The sequence below is a fragment of the Spermophilus citellus genome (assembly GCF_964194105.1).
Source record: "Spermophilus citellus genome assembly, chromosome: 16".
Taxonomy (NCBI): Eukaryota; Metazoa; Chordata; class Mammalia; order Rodentia; family Sciuridae; genus Spermophilus; species Spermophilus citellus.
In genome coordinates this window covers 72,531,184-72,548,475 of record NC_138196.1, presented here as the reverse complement: position 1 = coordinate 72,548,475, position 17,292 = coordinate 72,531,184, and the positions used below count along the sequence as shown (strand labels likewise).

At 52.8% G+C, this 17,292-nt stretch overlaps 1 protein-coding gene across 2 annotated transcripts in view; it reads left to right on the top strand.

Moving 5' to 3' along the window:
• The window catches only part of LZTS1 (leucine zipper tumor suppressor 1), a 51,678-nt gene extending 34,571 nt beyond the window's left edge, over positions 1–17,107 (top strand). For both annotated transcript variants that reach the window (XM_081269083.1, XM_081269084.1), the window contains exons 2-4: positions 9,916–10,393; positions 11,924–12,739; positions 15,617–17,107. In XM_081269083.1, the coding sequence (XP_081125209.1) occupies positions 10,049–10,393; positions 11,924–12,739; positions 15,617–16,276 (1,821 nt within the window). In that variant the 5' untranslated portion in view covers positions 9,916–10,048 and the 3' untranslated portion in view covers positions 16,277–17,107. The remainder of the gene's footprint in view (positions 1–9,915; positions 10,394–11,923; positions 12,740–15,616) is intronic.
• The last annotated feature ends 185 nt before the right edge of the window (positions 17,108–17,292 follow it).

Below are 17,292 nucleotides of genomic sequence, written 5' to 3'. Positions count from 1 at the left end.
ACAGGTCAGCTGCTTCTTCCTTTGGAAAGGAAGCTCTGAGTTCTTCATGAGAGCCTTGCCCACCTCTTCTCAGCGCTGGGCACAATACTTGCCCCATGATCTGTCCTGTGGGAACTTGTGCATGGATGTGGTGAGGGTGTGGTCCCCCAGGGTCACAGATGGACCTGAACCTGAGAAGACAAGGCTGTGGTTCCCAGGGCTAGGGTCAGAAGCTACCCTGTGCTGGAGATGCCACCTAGAAGAAAGGGAGTGAGGGCATGCTCTGTCTTCACCCAGCCATCATCAACCACTCCTGGAGGCACTCTGGGACTGCCTGTGACAGGGGGACTCAATTAGCCCAGGGCACGTGCCCCATTTAGCCATAGAGAAACCTCTGCTGGGGAGCTGGCTGGGGCCCACTGCCTTCCAGGGTACATGGACCCACAGGATAATCATCTCTGATTGGAGCAGCACTGTGATCCCCGAAGGACAGAATCCCATTTGTATCAGACACGCGCGCACGCACGCACACACACACACACACACACTCCTCCTACACACCCCCACTCCCACATGTGACCCAGGCACAACAAGTAGCACCACCTTCTCCTTCTTCCCCATCTGGGTTAGAACCCAGTTCTCCTTTTCTGTTAGCAACTAGAAAGTGTGCTTATTGTGAACTTGGAACTTGAGCTGAGACCTGGGCAAGTCCCTTTCTGCTCTTGGCCTCTATGTCATGGAGGAGTTGATCAGGCAAAGTATGGAGGTCTTGCCTGATCCCTGTGTAATGCAATGCATGACGGGAGAGACGCTGCCCTCCGTGTCCAGGCGGCTGCTGAGCAGGGAGCCCCTCAAGTGGGTCACTCATAGCAGGCCAGCCTCTCTGCAGGGCCCAACTCCTTCACCCCACCCAGGCAGGGCCATAAATTCCTCCCTCCCTCCCTCCACCCTGCCAATGGCCCCTCTTGGGAGTAACAACAGCTACTTGTTCCTCCCTTTTCCCAGGTGATGTGGTGAAGTGGGATGCAGGGGCTCCCTTCTCAATCCCGCTGCCTTCCTGTGATATTTTGGTGAATAAGGGTCTGAGATTCTAGCTCTCCTGGGAGGGTCTTTAAAAACTAGACAGCTTCCAAGACCCCCCGCAAGTCTTAGAACAACTCCACACATGTGCAAAAGTAATCTATACAGGAGAGTTTGGTCAGCACTTGGGAAGATCTGAGCAAGGAGAGTAGAAGCACTTGGTACCACACCCTGCATCAAGCTCCACATCGGTCCACACAGTAGATCCACAGATGGGAAGAGGTTGAGTAAGGCAATCCAGGTGGCAGAAGGATACGTACAACATAAGACCATTTGCATAAAGTTTAAAAAAAAGGCAGTATTCATAGAGAGTATGTTAAAATATGTTTATGTTACAAAAACGTTCCCACCAAATTCAGGAAGAATGTGCAGGGGTGGGGAGAAGTGAGTTTGGTGGGGGGAGGGGGGAGGACCAGGGAATGGGGATTTCAACTCAGGTATTTTATTTCTGAAATCAAAGTCACAACATTTTAGCAATGTCAGTGCTGCACTGGGTGCGTGGGTTATTTTATTTTATTTTTTTAAGTATTTAAAATAAAAATTAAACACAAGCCCTGGGCCCTGCTCACCCGCCAGGCAGCTCCCCAGTCTGACCCTGGGGGACCCCCACTGAGGGTGGTCTCAAACTTGCCCACTTCTTAGAACACAAAGGTATGCCCTCAGTCCTCATACCTCCTACACTGACACTCCTGGACCAGCTGCCCAGATCCCAACCTTTGCTCTAGTCCCCAAAGGGAAGCAGAAGCCATCAAAGTTGTCAGTAATCCAAGACCAAGTTCTCTGTCCCTCCCAAAGTTTATGTGGGGTTCCCCATAGTAGGACATATTCATATGTCTAAATGGGGCCAATCAAGGTGCGGATGTCAGGAGCCAAGGGACCCTCAGTAGTCATAGCTGGAATGTTGGAAGGGTGCATTTTTCTGAGGAGGGGGGAGTCTAGTGTTCTCATTAAATTCTCAAAAAGTCTCAAAAACACAAAAGCTGCGATGAATCCCGCCATGTGTTGTGGTTGGAAATTGAGCCCAGAGAAGACTTGAGGCTCTGCACCCATCTCACGCTGTGCCCTTTCTGCCCACTGCAAAGTTCAGAAGGTCATGGGACAAGTGGCCCAGTGGCACTGGGACTTGTGGTCAGACTGGCACAGTGATGGGACTTCCGCCCTGTGTGCTTCGCAGACACACCGAGTGTGTCAGAACTGGCCCAGGGAGGGTAAGAAAGAACAGCACTGACCAGCAAGCACCACAGGGTTTTCTAAGTTCTCCCTGTGTTTCAGGTTCATAGTGGAGTCATGTGGCAGGGGAGCATGCCTACCTCCGTATTACAAGTGGGGAAACCGAGGCACAGAGAGGTGGAGTCACCTGATCCCAGTCACACCAAATCAGCAACAGAACTGAGGTTTCTAGTTCAATTTTCTGTTCCCCTAAAACCAGGTTTCGTGACCTCAGAACTATTGACAGTTTGGGCCAGGTGGTTCTTTGTTGTGGGCTGTGCATGCAGCTAACCACTGTAGGATTTCAGGAACCACTGGCTGTGCTCACTGGGTGCCAGTAGACCCTGGTCACGGAAGTCAGAAGTGCTTCGTCAGGCCAGACGCGGTGGTGCACACCTGAAATCACAACGACTCAGAGGCTAAGGTGGGAAAATCTCAAGTTCAAGACCAGCCTGGGCAACTTGGTGAGACCCTGTCTTAAAATAACCAGGACTGGGGATGTGGCTCAGTAGTAGAGTATCAGGAATCCACAGAGTTCCGTGAGGCCTTGGTCACCCCACTACCATACACGTATACACACAAGGTGTTTTATTCCAATATTGCCAAACCACCCCCACTCGAGCTTCACTGCCTGTGCCTTCCCTGGGCCTTCACAGTTGTTATCCCCTCTAAGGGGACCATGTTACAAAAACTCCTATTCGGCTGGCTCTTCTTGATTGCTATTTTCTCGAGGTTTCCCTGTCTACCCTAACATAGTAGATGCACACCTACACTTACATGTGCACATTTGCAAATGCACACACAGGTACACACAGAGACATGCACACACAAGAAGAGACATGGATACATGTACATGCATGCCCACACACATGTACTCTTGTGAATATAGACATGTACACACAACACATGTGCACAGACACGTGTGCACACGTGTACACATACACACACACTCTCTTCTCTCCCATATTTTTGGCTTTTTATTTCTCTTTTCCACATCTCTTCCTTCTTCCACCCCAGTACCCACTGGCCCCTCTGCATTTTGCACAGTAATTGGCCCATGTGAGATTCTGAGTGATTTTTTTCTTTTTTTTTCTTTTTTTTTTTTTGGTATCAGGGATTGAACCCCGGGGTGCTTAACCACTGAGCCAAATCCTGGCCCTTTTTAATATTTTATTATTTAGAGACATGTCTTGCTGAGTTGCTCAGGGCCTCCATACATTGCTAAGGCTGTTTTTGAACTTGTGATCCTCCTGCCTCAGCCTTCCAAACTGCTGGGATTCAAAACATGTACACAGCTCTGAGTGAATCTTTGTTGAATTGACCAAATGAACCCTCACACCGCAGTCCCAAGGGCTCCGCCCTAGAAGCAGGCTACTGAGCATGGTAGTTGCAGAGGAGTCCGCAGCTGGGTGGGTTAGGGAACGGGGTGCACACTGGATGTGGTGCATCTGGATGGGACCTCAGGTCCTACTGCTCCCTGCAATAGGCAGCAGGGAGGCCCAGGGTGTGGCTGTGAGCACCTGATGAGAAGCCAGGCAGCCTTTCCCCCTGCTGAGGACAGACAGGCAGGCAGGGAGTGCCTCACCTCTGGGGAAGCAGGAGGAGGAGGGTGGCTGGAGGCTGAGCACCCTGAGCTTGGAGAGTGACCTCTCTCCTCTCCTCAGTTGGAAGCCTGGATCTGGTGTGGCTCAGGGCACAGCTGCTTCACCCCATGGGAAAGGAAGCCATTGGCTGGGGAAGCGAGGATGAGTGATATCCTTTCCCTGTGAATCCCTTTTTCACTCCAGGCCTCCCCTTCCACGTTCCGGAAGTAGGTAATCAAAGAAATGTGTCCCACTGGCTGGAGCCCTGGGTTCCTCTGGGAAGGAGGGTGCGGGGTGGAGTGGGAGGGAAGCCAAATTACCCCACTTATGTTCCCACCTAAATGTGTGGGAGCGGCTCAGAAGCAGGGCTTCCCAGGATTCCAGGCCCTTTCCTGTCCTAGGGGAGCTGTGGCTGCTCCGAGCAGCCTGGGCTGGGGGAAGGGTGTGAAGCGGTCGCTGGAGTGAGGTTCTGAATTCCCTGGGGCTGGATGGAGAAGTACAGCCCTGGAGGCCTTCCTCCAACAGCTGCTTTGGGTTCCTCTCCTCCTTTGCTCTTCTTTTCAGACCGGAAGTCGGCTCTGAGCTGGATTCCTCTGTGAAGTCCCTAAGAGCTCAAGCAGAAGATGGGGTTCAGCCACACTCAGTGTGAGGTTCTCCTCTCTGCCCTCTTCCCCCTTTCCCCTGACCAAATCTCCAAGTGATTCCTGCGTTTACCCCTGGCCAAGGGAGATTTTTTTTTTCCCCCCAGGAATTAAAATGTGCACCTTCAGATTCTTGTCCTTACCGAGGCAGGTGGTGAGGGGATTTGGGTTTAGGAATGAGGCGTGACTGCACCCAGGATTTCCCTAATGTTTTCTTCAACTTGACAGGGGAACAAGTCTAGGTACTTAGGGGTGATTAGCTTAGCCTCAGGTGGATCCCAGAGTAACTGGAACCCCACAGTAACTCTGCATGCCAGCACATGGGGCTTGCTGGCAGGGTACCTGGGCTGAGACAGGAACTGTCTCTCGGGGACCATCCTTTGGACACTCCTGTCCTTTGCTTCTGACATCATTTGTCATCATCTTCCTGATCCTGAGCACGCAGCACAGAGTCCGTGCACCTCAAGCCACCTGGGTGCTGCTCGGGTGGATGGAGCTCAAGTCACCTAAGATCTGATTGACATTTGTCCACAGAGGAAATGAAGCTTTGGCTGGAGGCAGCAGAATGTGATTTCTCCTGTGGGCATGCTCTCCCCCAATCCTGGGGACTCTCTTTGCTCTTTAGGATGGGAACCCAAACATCTTTGAGCCTACTGTCATGCTATGGCTGGCAAATGAGGTATTTGGGTGCAGGTTCAAATCCCGTGTTGGTCACTGGTCAGCTGAGCCACTGGGGCTGTGACATGGCACCTCTCTGAGTTGGCACCTCATCTTCTCATTTTTGTTCTAAAATCTCCAAAGTCTTTGTTGTCACAGAGCTCAGAGTCTGATGAAGACGTACTCAAGCAGCTGGGTTTTAGAATAAGAGTATTATAGGTTAAGTATGTATTGCCCAGGAAATAAATAGGTTGGTATGACAGAAAGCAGGGGAGGAGCCCGACCTTTTCACAGGTAACTAGAGAAAAACACCTTCCTTCCAGAGGCGAGGCTTGAGCTGAGAGCTGAAGGATGGGAAAGGGCCATCTGATCTGCCAGAAGAGCAAAGAGAGAGTTCTAGGCCAGAACAACAGCAGGCGCCCAAGCTCTAGGTGGGAAGAGGCTTCGTGTGTTCAACCACCGGGAGGTGAGGGGGTTATCACGGTGGAGGAAAGGATGGTGTGTGATCAGGTTGGAGCAGCAGGAGGAACCCAGGCTGCCCTGGCTTGCAGGGTGTGGGGAGGAATCTGTGTTTTACTCTGAGAACTTGGGAAGGCTGAAAAGGTTTTCATAAGGAAGTACAATGGCCTTCACACTTCAGAGGAGTGTGTCAAACAGACGGGAAAGACATTTGGAGGCTGTTTCAAGGTCCAGTTGAGAAGAGATGGAGGTAAGAAGAGCAGAGCCACAGATTCATTTGGCTTTTTTTTTGGGGGGGGGCAGGTACTGGGGATTGAAATCAGGGACACTTAACCTCTGAACCACATCCCCAGCGGCCCCCCTTTTTTTAAATTTTTATTTTGAGACAGGATCTGGCTAAGTTGCTGAGGCTGGCCTTGAAGTTGTGATCCTCCTGCCTCAGCCTCCAAAGTCACTGGGATTACAAGCAAGTGCTACCATGCCTGGCTCATTTAGCATTTTTGCTTTTTTACCCCGTCTGTGTTGCAGGCTTCTGGAAAACTTATCTTTCTGTTTATCCCGCACACATCCCAGCCATAGCACTTACCCTGTGCCACACTTTGCACTTCACTCCTGCTAGCGTTTTGTCTTTGTACTGGATGTGTTTAAGAGTTCAGATTTCCATTTTATAACGAAGAAAGCTCAGAAAGGTTGATCTTGTCTTGTTTCTGGGTTGTTGTTTGTTTTTGTTTTTTGTTTTTTGTTTTTTTTTGTTTTTTTTGTAGTGGGGATTGAACCCAGGGGTGCCTAACCACTAAGCCACATCCCCAGCTCTTTTTTTTTTTTTTAGTTTTAGATGGACACAATATCTCTATTTTATTCATTTATTTTTTAATGTGGTGCTGAGGATCAAACCCTGTGCCTCACATAAGCTAGGCAAGCACACTGCCAGTGAGCTACAACCCCAGTCCCATCTTTTTATTTTTTATTTTGATACAGGGACTCACTAAGTTGCTTAGGGCCTAGTTAAATTGCTGAGGCTGGTCATGAACTTGTGATCCTCCTGCCTCAGCCTCCCAAGTTGCTGGATTTACTAGCATGCCCCACTGTGCTTGGCTCAGAGACGCCAACAGCCAGGCCTCTGAGACACTATGTATGAAGTGCTCATAAATGTTTCTTGGGTGACAAAAAGTAAGAAGCCAGTTGTCCAAGTGGCACGATGCATAGAGTCGCTTCCCTGTGTGGGCTGCAATAGAAGAGTTGGCCCTGGAGTTCTGAGCTGAGCTACAGAAGGATGACCTAGGGGGAAAAAATCACATCTTTCAGTGTCAACTGTTAGGTCACTGGAAGAACTCTGTGCTCCCAGGAAGCTCCGAGGGGGAATGGGAGGCAGGGAAGTTGCTTTTTGGAAAATAAAACTGGTTCTAGAAAAAGCAGTGTGGATACTGAGAACAGCACAGGGAGGAGAGATGGGGTGGGAAGGCTGATCATACAGATAACAGAGACCAATGAGAGCGCCTATGACCTATTCAGCATTCAATAAATGTCACAGAGCGCTCATCTATTCAGGGTACTTCATGAAATTTTCCCAGTGATCCTATGAATCTAAGAGGCCGTCAAGTTAACAAAAGCTCTTCAGGTAAGAACATGCCTCGAACTCACAGGATGAAGTTTGGTTGTGTTGTGCTATTGCTCCTGGAAGACAGAAGACCCTTACTCCTAACACAGCCTCTATGTTCTCTGGGAAGCAACCCAAGTCTGGACGCAGGTGCTAATGCTCAGTCTGAGCCTGTGACTCTTTCAGCCCGGCACACGCAACTCCCGTGGCCACCCAGGGCTGCTTTGGCTCCTTTGAGATGGACAGGATAATTTAGAGCAAAACAAAGAACACGGATTCCTTCTGCACCTCTGGTTTTATTAAGCGGGGGTGGGGGTGGGGGGTTGTTTTTCCCTTGATAGCTCATCTGTCTCCTGACTGAGAAACTCTCCTTCCGCATGCCTGAGGCTCACACTGCCTTCCCTAGCCTTGACAATCACGTGATCTGTGCTTAGAGTTTGGTCAACCTGCACGCGGGAGGCACTGACATCCCAGTTCGTTCCTCTGTCCAGTGACTGACAAGGTTGCTGTGAGTGGTGAAGCACTGACTGTAAGAGGTGGCCCTCGGTGGGGCAGGATGGCACACACCTGCCATCCCAACTACTCTGGCAGCTAAGGCAGGAGAATCTCAAGTTCAAGGCCAACCTGGGCAACTTAGGGAGACACCAACTCACAATAAAAGAAGAAGGGCTGGGGTGTAGCTTGGTGACAGAGCCCTTGCCTAGTATGTGCAAAGCGCTGGGTTCATCCCTAGCCCCCCAAAAGTAAAAGAATAAATTAAGAGAGAGAGAGAGAGGCCCTCTAACTTTTCTGAAAGCTTTTATGTTTTAGAATGAGTTTGCAAAACTGCAGGTGCAAAATGGTAGGTAGTTCACCTCCCTGTCGTGGCTGGCCGTGGTGTGACTGGGAGTCCAGTTCAAGTCTCACGTTTCTCAACCTTCAAGGCCACCGTTTCTTTCCCTCTTTCTCTCATGGACCCTCTACCACTTGAGGTGGCTTTTCTTCCATCCCACCACCAAATCTGCTCTTGTCAGATCACCAGTGAGCGCCACCCGACCACATCCATTGACCAACTCCCAGCTGTCATCTCACTTAGTCACCCAGCCGGTGACACCATCCCTGTGGGAAATTCCTTCCTGATCCTGCCTCAGGTGTCCTCCTGCCCACCAGGGCTCCTCAGTGCTCTCCCTCCGTCCTCTCTCGCCTCCTGACCTCTTGGAGCTCCAGTCCTCGGACTTCTGTCTTTCTGCAGCGGCTCCTACACCTGCCATCTTCTGCCTGTGGCTCCAACTCCTCCCTCACTTCCTCCCTCACTTCCTCCCTCACTTCCTCCCTCACACCCTCCCTCACACCCTCCCTCACACCCTCCCTCACTTCCTCCCTCACTTCCTCTCTCATTTCCTCTCTCATTTCCTCCCTCACTTCCTCCCTCACTTCCTCACTTCCTCTCTCACTTCCTCCCTCACTTCCTCCCTCACTTCCTCGTGCCATGTACCTCATCACTCCTTGGATGCCAAATGGGCTGAAAACTTACTGTTTTGAACCAAATTTCTATTTCCCCCTACACTGGCTCCGTCTGTGGCCTTTCTGCCTGCTTGGATAAAAACATTAGGCATTCTTTATGTCATTCTTTTCAAAATTTTTTTATTGTTTTTTTTTTCTTCTATTTTTAAAAACATTCTTGATTCCTTTCTTTTTTTCTCACTTCCTTATACCCCATCCTTTTGCAAATTCTATCAGCTCAATTTTAAAATTATATCTAAAATTTAATGCACATCTGCCACCCCAAGATGGCTGCATTAGTCACTCACTTTCTTGGCCCCCCAGTTCTGTCCCAGCCCCTCACTAGCCTCTTCTCCACCCAGCTGTGGACAGTGACCTTCCCAGCATGTCAGATGAAATTGCTGGCTGCATAGAGCCCCTTGGGACTCCACTTAGAGTCAAGACAATGTCCTTGCAGCCAAGGGCCCCTGCTGGCTCCCTGACTGCTACTTCTCCAGCCAGGTTGGCCTCCCCGCTGATCTCAGGTAGCCAGGCACAATCTGCCGCAGAGCCTCAGGGCCTTGTATGTGGGGTTCCTCTTGGTGAGCTCTGTCCCCCCAGATTTCCACATGGCTTGCCCTTCATTTTCTTGAGTTCTTAAATGCTACCCTGATGGAGACACTTCCCTTACACTCCCTGAGACCGTTTTCTGTTGCTGTAACAGAATACCACAAACTGGGCAACTTATAAAGAACACAGGTGGGAGTGTTCTTGCTGGTGGGGCTCTGCAGGGTCCCCAGGTGGTGCTGACAGCAACCTTGCCAGTCTCTGTTCCTCTTCTTAAAAAACCACAAACGCCCCACCCTCAACAGCCTCCCAAGGCCTCCCTTCCAACACCAATAACCTATGACTTTGGGGATTAAGCCCCCAGTATGGGGATACAGGGACACCAGAGCCCTCCACTGGTGGAACAAGCCTGTCCTTAAATTCTGTCATCCTGGCTCCTCTCGGGCTCTGAGATCATTGTCTTGTGTGTGGCCTGTCAACTGCACGCTGAGCCTAAGTCGCAGGAGCTCAGTGTTTGGGGCTCTGATGGACACCCCAGTGTGTAGAACAGCACCTCGCCCCGAGGGGGCTCCTGCTGGCATCTGCCCACGTTTCTCTGCTGCCCTCCTGAAATCAATGTCAAAGACTGTGTGTCCAGTGCCCGTCCTGGCCCAGGCTGACCTCTGTCTGCATCTCTTTCCAGGTCCATGGTTCTCCCAGGCTCTGCAAGAGTTTTGCTATGACTGCAGTCCCCTCGCGGAGCCAGCATCACCCCTCACTGCCACCACCACGCCAGGCCCCTGCCCCGCCCTGCCCGTCCCTGGCCCCGGGTCACCATGGGCAGCGTCAGCAGCCTTATCTCCGGCCACAGCTTCCACAGCAAGCACTGCCGGGCCTCGCAGTACAAGCTGCGCAAGTCCTCCCACCTCAAGAAGCTCAACCGGTACTCTGATGGGCTGCTGAGATTCGGCTTCTCCCAGGACTCCAGTCACGGCAAGTCCAGCTCCAAAATGGGCAAGAGCGAGGACTTTTTCTACATCAAGGTCAGCCAGAAGGCCCGGGGCTCCCACCGCCCAGATTACACGGCACTGTCCAGTGGGGACATCGGGGGCCAGGCTGGGGTGGACTTTGACCCATCCACTCCACCCAAGCTCATGCCCTTCTCCAATCAGCTAGAAATGGTAAGTGGGGGTCCTGGCAAGGGAGGGGGACAGGAGTAGGGGGAGGGGGGACGGGAGTTGGATGGGAAGAGAAGAAGCAGAGAAAGGTATAGTGGTCACCTCTCTCCAGGAGGCCGAAGCAGCAGGGGTGAGGGGGGAAAGCTCAGCCTCATCCCAGATCAAAGGTTGGACAAGGAATGAAAGCTGGTCAGTCCCCCTGAGCTGAAAGTCATGGGTCAGCTCTTCAGCAAAGAGCCAAGGGGAAATTCAGGCCTCTCTGAGCTATTCAGAGATGTGCCTGGACTGTCAAGGTAGGACAACCAGTTGCATTCTCAAAGGCAAAGAGAAGAGAGAGGGGTCTGTTGTCATCTGCAAGAACAGCTGGAAGGAGTCGGTATCTTCTCCCTCCTGCAGACTCCTGGAGGTGCGTCTTCTCATTTGCTGCCCAGGTGCAGTAGCTCCTTGATCAAGCCAGGCCTGGAGGCATCTTTAGCTCAATAAGGACTGGGATTTTGTTTAACAATGATGTAGGCAAAGAGTCCTGGGATTTCAGAAGTCTAGGCTTTATGCCAGCTCAAGCACTCGTAAGTCCCCATAGTAGATACTGAAAACAATTTTCCTATCCAGTTCCTGTCCGTCTTGTAGGAACAGATCCATGGCTTTGATATACAGGTTGAGTATCCCTTATCCAAGGACCAGATACTGAGGACCAGAGGTGGAATATGTATGTACACATAATGAGTTATCTTGGGGATGGTGCCCAAGTCAAAACATGAATTTGTTTGTTTCATATACACCTTATGCACAGAGCCTGAAGGTAATTTTACACAGCGTTTTTAATAAGTTGTGCACAAATGAAATTTCATGATGTGAAATGTTCCACTTGGGGCCCCATGTCAGGTCTCAAAAAGTTTCTGAATCTGTAGCATCTTGGATTTGGGATATTCTGATTCAGTTCAACCTGTACTAGGAAAGGGCCCGTTATGTTTGCATAAATCTTGAAGCCTTTTAAACAGCGTGAAAGGACTCTACCTATGGAAATTACAAGTTTAAAAGAGGGCTATTGTTCCCAGTGAGTCTCCCAGCCGAGCAGAGGATGTGTTAGCATTCTTGCTGCAGGATGACCGGAAGTGGCCACAAAGGGCAAGAGGGATTGACCAACACACATGGACCCCTGCTTGTCCAGCCCAGGGCCCTGACCTCATATACAGACACCCAGAGCAGCAGCTGACATCTCAGTCAGTGAACATAAATGGCATTTGTCTTCTCAAAAGGGCTGGGACAGGCTGTCAGCAGGCTGCTGTGTCATAGAACAGTACCCGTTAAGTTAGTGTAAAGGACAACTGTTAAGGACATTCCCCAGGTACTGAAGATTTCCTCCCTTGCAGACAGTCACCGCAATAGGCCAGCAAGGCTGTTGACCAAGAAGGGTACCGCCTGGGCTCTGAGCTCCTGTGCCTTGGGAGGTTGGCACACATACCCCATGGGGAGGAAGAGGAGGGCAGAGCCAAAGGAAATACTCCAGGTCAATATGGTTCTTTGCCTCCCCAGGGCTCAGACAAAGGGGCAGTCAGGCCCACGGCCTTCAAACCCGTGCTGCCGCGATCGGGAACCGTCCTCCACTCCTCCCCCGAGAGTGCCAGCCACCAGCTGCACCTGGCCCCTCCGGACAAGCCCAAGGAGCAGGAGCTGAAGCCGGGCCTGTGCTCCGGGGCGCTGTCCGACTCGGGCCGGAACTCCATGTCCAGCCTGCCCACGCACAGCACCAGCAGCAGCTACCAGCTGGACCCGCTGGTCATGCCCGTGGGGCCCACCAGCCGTTTCGGAGGCTCAGCGCACAACATCACGCAGGGCATCATCCTGCAGGACAGCAACATGATGAGCCTGAAGGCTCTGTCGTTCTCGGACGGGGGCAGCAAGCTGGCCCACCCGGCCAAGGCGGACAAGAGCTCCTCGTGCGTGCGCTCCCCCATCTCCACGGACGAGTGCACGGTCCAGGAGCTGGAGCAGAAGCTGCGGCAGAGGGAGGGCGCGCTGCAGAAGCTGCAGCGCAGCTTTGAGGAGAAGGAGTTCGCCTCGGGCCCGGCCTTGGAGGAGCGTGCCCGGCGCAGCAGGGACGGCAGCAGGGACGATCCGGAGGGCCCCGAGCCCAAGAGCAGCAGCAAGCTGAAGCAGGCCTCGCAGAAGAACCAGCGCACGCAGCAAGTGCTGCACCTGCAGGTGCTGCAGCTGCAGCAGGAGAAGTGGCAGCTGCGGCAGGAGCTCGAGAGCCTCATGAAGGAGCAGGACCTGCTGGAGACCAAGCTCAGGTCCTACGAGCGCGAGAAGACCAACTTGGCCCCGGCACTGGAGGAGACCCAGTGGGAGGTGAGGCTGCACCTGTCCGCACACACCAAAGGGCCAGCTCTGTGACCCAGGGAAGGGGCTCCCTGGTTAACTGTGATGGGGACACACTCAGCTCCCGGTTCCCTCCTCTGTCTCCACCATCACCCCTGGCCCCCCGGAACCGAGTTTACCGGCTGAGTCACTGGGGAAGCCAGACCCGGAGGCCTAGCCAGACTGTCTGAGGGCAGAACTCACTTCCTCTGCTTACCGGAAGTTCAAAAGGACATCTGGTTCATCAGGTCCCAGGACCCAAGAGAGAGTGGGAGTTGTTGGCTGGACTTAAGGAAAAGGACCCCTCCCACCCATAAGAGTGGCCAGGTAGTGCCAGGTCTCAGCAGTGGAAGGAGCCCCTCCTGGCAGAAGTGTGAGTGGAGCCCGGGGTTGGTGAGTTGAAAGGGGCACACAGCAGAGCAGGGAAAAGAGCACACCTGCATGCACACGTGTGCACACACACACACTCAGACACACTCCAGACCACCTGGACCAGCTATGGAGACGCTGGGGCACGGCACCCCACTGGTCGGGATGCAGCCTCTCTCCTCTGAACAGTCCCAGGGGGTGGGAGGGCAGGTGGGTTGTGCACTCAGCAGCGATGTCCTTGGCCCCCAAGCACCCTGCCTGGGGAAGATGAGGGCCCTGTGTCTAGAGCAGCAGCAGGCCAAGGTGGGGTGGCCCACCCTCAGCAGAATCTGATCGCCTCAGAGCTTCCTGCCCTGCTCCTGGACAGTGAGGTGACAGGGTTCTCAGGAGGAGAAGTGAAGGGGTCCTTTCCATGGGAGAGATGGGAGGGGAACTGGCCAGGTGAGAAGGGAGGGTCTCTTCTCTCCAGCTACACCTGTCCTCTTCCCATCTGTGTGGCCACAGCAGACCCGCCCCAGCCCTTGTTCTCAGCCACTTTGGAACTTCGCAGAGATGTGTAGTAAGTACTGGCCCTCGGTCTCCATCCTTGTCCAGTCAGCAACTAGGTAGACATTGCCGTGATCTTGTTCCCCGCTTGTGTAGTCAGGGTACTTGTTAAAACAATAAAATTAAATAAAGAATATAGGCTGGGCATGGTGGACAAACACACCTATAACCCAACTACTTGGGAACATCACAACTTCAAGGCCCGCCTTAGTAAGGGCTGGGGACATAGTTCATTGGTAGAGCACCTCTGGGTTTAATCCTCAGTACTGCAAAAAATAAATGATAATAAAAATGACAATAAAAATGACTTAATAATATGCTATGATGATGACATCATTCTAAACCTACTTATTCTAACTTTCAGAGCTTATTATGTGCCAAGTTCTCTCTTCTAATCCTTGCAGTTACTCTCTGCAGTAGGTATTGTAACTATTCCTCAATTTACAATTAAGAAAACTGAGGCTCAGAGAGTCTATAATAGCAAACAGCAAGTTAAGTGACCTGACCAAGGTCTGATACATATTAAGATCAGAGTCAGGATTTGATCCTAATGGTATGGATCCAGAGTTCACATTTTCAATAGCCATACCATATTTCCACCATGTTAATGTGTCCAGGATCACCCATATCATAAGCCACTGAGTCAGGTTCAAAGCCAGCCCATGATTTCACCATGATTCTGTGCTGCTCCCTCCAGGAAACAAATGCCTGCTTGGCGTGTTAGTTAGCTTTCTGTCACTGTAGCAAAATACCTGAGATAATCAGCTTATAAAAATAAAAGTTGTGTTTGGCTCACAGTTTTGGAGGTCCCAGATCAATTGGCCCCTTTTGCTTTGGGCCTACGGAGAGGCTGCACATCATGGCAGGAGTGTGTAATGGAGCAAAATCACCTCAAAACCAGGGACCCAAAGAGAGAGAGAGGGGAAGAGGCTAGGGCTCCACAATCCTCTTCTAGGGCACACCCTACATGATCTAAAGACACTTATTAAAGCTTCCACCACCTCTCAGTAGCACCACCCTGTGGGGACCAGGCACTTAACACATGGACCTTGGGGTGACATTCAAGATCCAGCCCATAGCACTTGGCCTTGGGAAGAGATTCTTGGCCTCAGCCATGCATGACAGGTGGGTGGGTCTCCTGTAGACTGAGCAGTGTTTCCTCGGGAGCAAGGAGGAGCTTCTTCTGGGAGGGGAAAGTGAGAAAATATGAAGGTGATCTCCAGACGAGTTCCAAGAGTCCATTCTGCCGAGTCCAGGCCTTGGCCTCTATTCATTCTTGAGACACAGTCAGCTGGACAGAAACACATGACTTGGGTTTTCATCATTGCTTTTTTTGAAGAGACAGGTCTCACTAAGTTAGGGCCTATCTAAACTGCTGAGGCTGGCTTTGAACTTGCAATCCTTCTGCCTCAGCCTCCCAATCATCACTGCGTTTGGCCAAACTCTGATGAGCTGTAGGTGTGGCAGTGGAGGAGGAGTGAAGCAGGAAAAGCCTGTAGCTCATGCTCTGGTGGCACGACAGGTTGTACCAGCCACCACAGTTCATCAGGGCAGCAGGAGAGGAGAGAAGGGGGCCGGGTGCAGGGGTGAGGTCAGAGGGTTTGGCAGAGAAGCCAGCACCACTGGTGTCAAAGGTGAGTGATGGGGTTGGCAGCAGTAGGCAGAGTAGACCACTGATCTTTGAGTAGCCAATTGCCATGGCTTTGGGCAAAGACTGTGGTCTGGACTCGGAATTAAGGGTGAGTCGGTCCCTGGGGAAATCAAGATGCACAGGAGAACAAAAAGATCGTCCAACAGGGCTCGGCCATCCCAGGTTGCCCAGGCAACGGACTTGGGACCAGTATCTCCAGGCAGCCCCTGTCTGGAGCAGCTTGATCCCTTCAGGCAGTTGAGATGTCCCTGGGGCAAGGACACTGATGTCTGGCACTCTCTCTCCACCCCCAACCCCGGCAGGTGTGCCAGAAGTCAGGTGAGATCTCCCTCCTCAAACAGCAGCTCAAGGAGTCGCAGACGGAGGTGAACGCCAAGGCCAGCGAGATCCTCAGTCTGAAGGCGCAGCTGAAGGACGCGCGGGGCCGGCTGGAGGGCATGGAGCTGAAGACCCAGGACCTGGAGAGCGCCCTGCGCACCAAGGGCCTGGAGCTGGAGGTCTGCGAGAACGAGCTGCAGCGCAAGAAGAACGAGTCGGAGCTGCTTCGCGAGAAGGTGAACCTGCTGGAGCAGGAGCTGCTGGAGCTGCGCGCCCAGGCGGCCCTGCAGCGGGAGAGCGCCGCCCTGGGCCCGGCGGTCACGCCCACCTTCTCGGAGGACATCCCCGCCCTGCAGCGGGAGCTGGAGCGGCTGCGGGCAGAGCTGAAGGAGGAGAGGCAAGGCCACGACCAGATGTCCTCGGGATTCCAGCAGGAGCGGCAGGTGTGGAAGGAGGAGAAGGAGAAGGTGATCCAGTACCAGAAGCAACTGCAGCAGAGCTACCTGGCCATGTACCAGCGCAACCAGCGCCTGGAGAAGGCCCTGCAGCAGCTGGCTCGCGGGGACGGGGCCGGGGAGCCCCTTGAGATTGACCTGGAAGGAGCTGACATCCCCTACGAGGACATCATAGCCACCGAGATCTGAGGGACCAGCCTGGGGAGACAGAGCTGGGGACCTGGTACCCCGAGGCAAGGCCCCCCCCCCACCCTGTTCAAGGAGGGCCCCCCTCCCTTCTCAGCTGCTCAGCAACTCGGGCCTCTCTGAGAGAAGCCACCTCCTAGACACAGGTCCAGGAGCCACAGGTGGTGGGCAAGGGTCAGGATGAGACTTCTTCCCCTTCTCCTCCCTGTTCCAGCCTCACCAACCACCACCTCAAGCTCTGATCAGCGACCCCCAGCTCTCCCAGTGATGGGTACAGGGATCCCGGCACACTGGTTCAGGGCTCCCTAAACCTTGGCCTTTGTTCAAAACAGTGAAGTGGGTGACTGCTGGGAAGCCCCAGTGGCCACTCCAGGGACAGAAGCTCCCTTCCAATTCTTATCCCCAAGCCTGTTTAATCCCCTGGACACATCAGGAGGCCTCGGGAATAGAAAGAAGCCATGTACGACCAGAAGCCTTGGAATCTCATAAACTGAGCTGCTCTTCTCTGGCCCCTGAGGTGCAGGGGTTGGGGTGGGGGGTGGAGAACCCACAGCCCATCAATCCGCCGGAAGGGAGCAGATGCTGGGCACCCTGGCTGTGTGGAGCCTCCGTGAGACCTGCAGAGGTCTGGGAAGCTGAACAGCGAGAACCAGTGGCAGATAATGGGGTGCAGCGTCCAACTGGAGTTACACAGCCTTTGAACAGCTGGTGGCCTTTGACCTCAGTGACACTCTTCCTAAAGCCATAGACACTGAGACTCTGGGATGGGTGTTGGGAAAGGGACACTGAGGGTTTGGCTTTCGGCTATACCAGGAGTACCTCCCGATCTTTCCAGTTGGAACTGAGACAGAGAAGTCCCTGACTGGCCCCGCTGCAAGGATTTCCCTTCCCAGGCATCAAATTTTGCTTGGATCCAAATATAACCCATCTACTCAGATGGTACACCTGCAATCTGGGCATCTCCCTTTTTTGCCCATTAGCCCCATTCAGGGGCATCTCTTCCCTCTTAGCATCTGTGG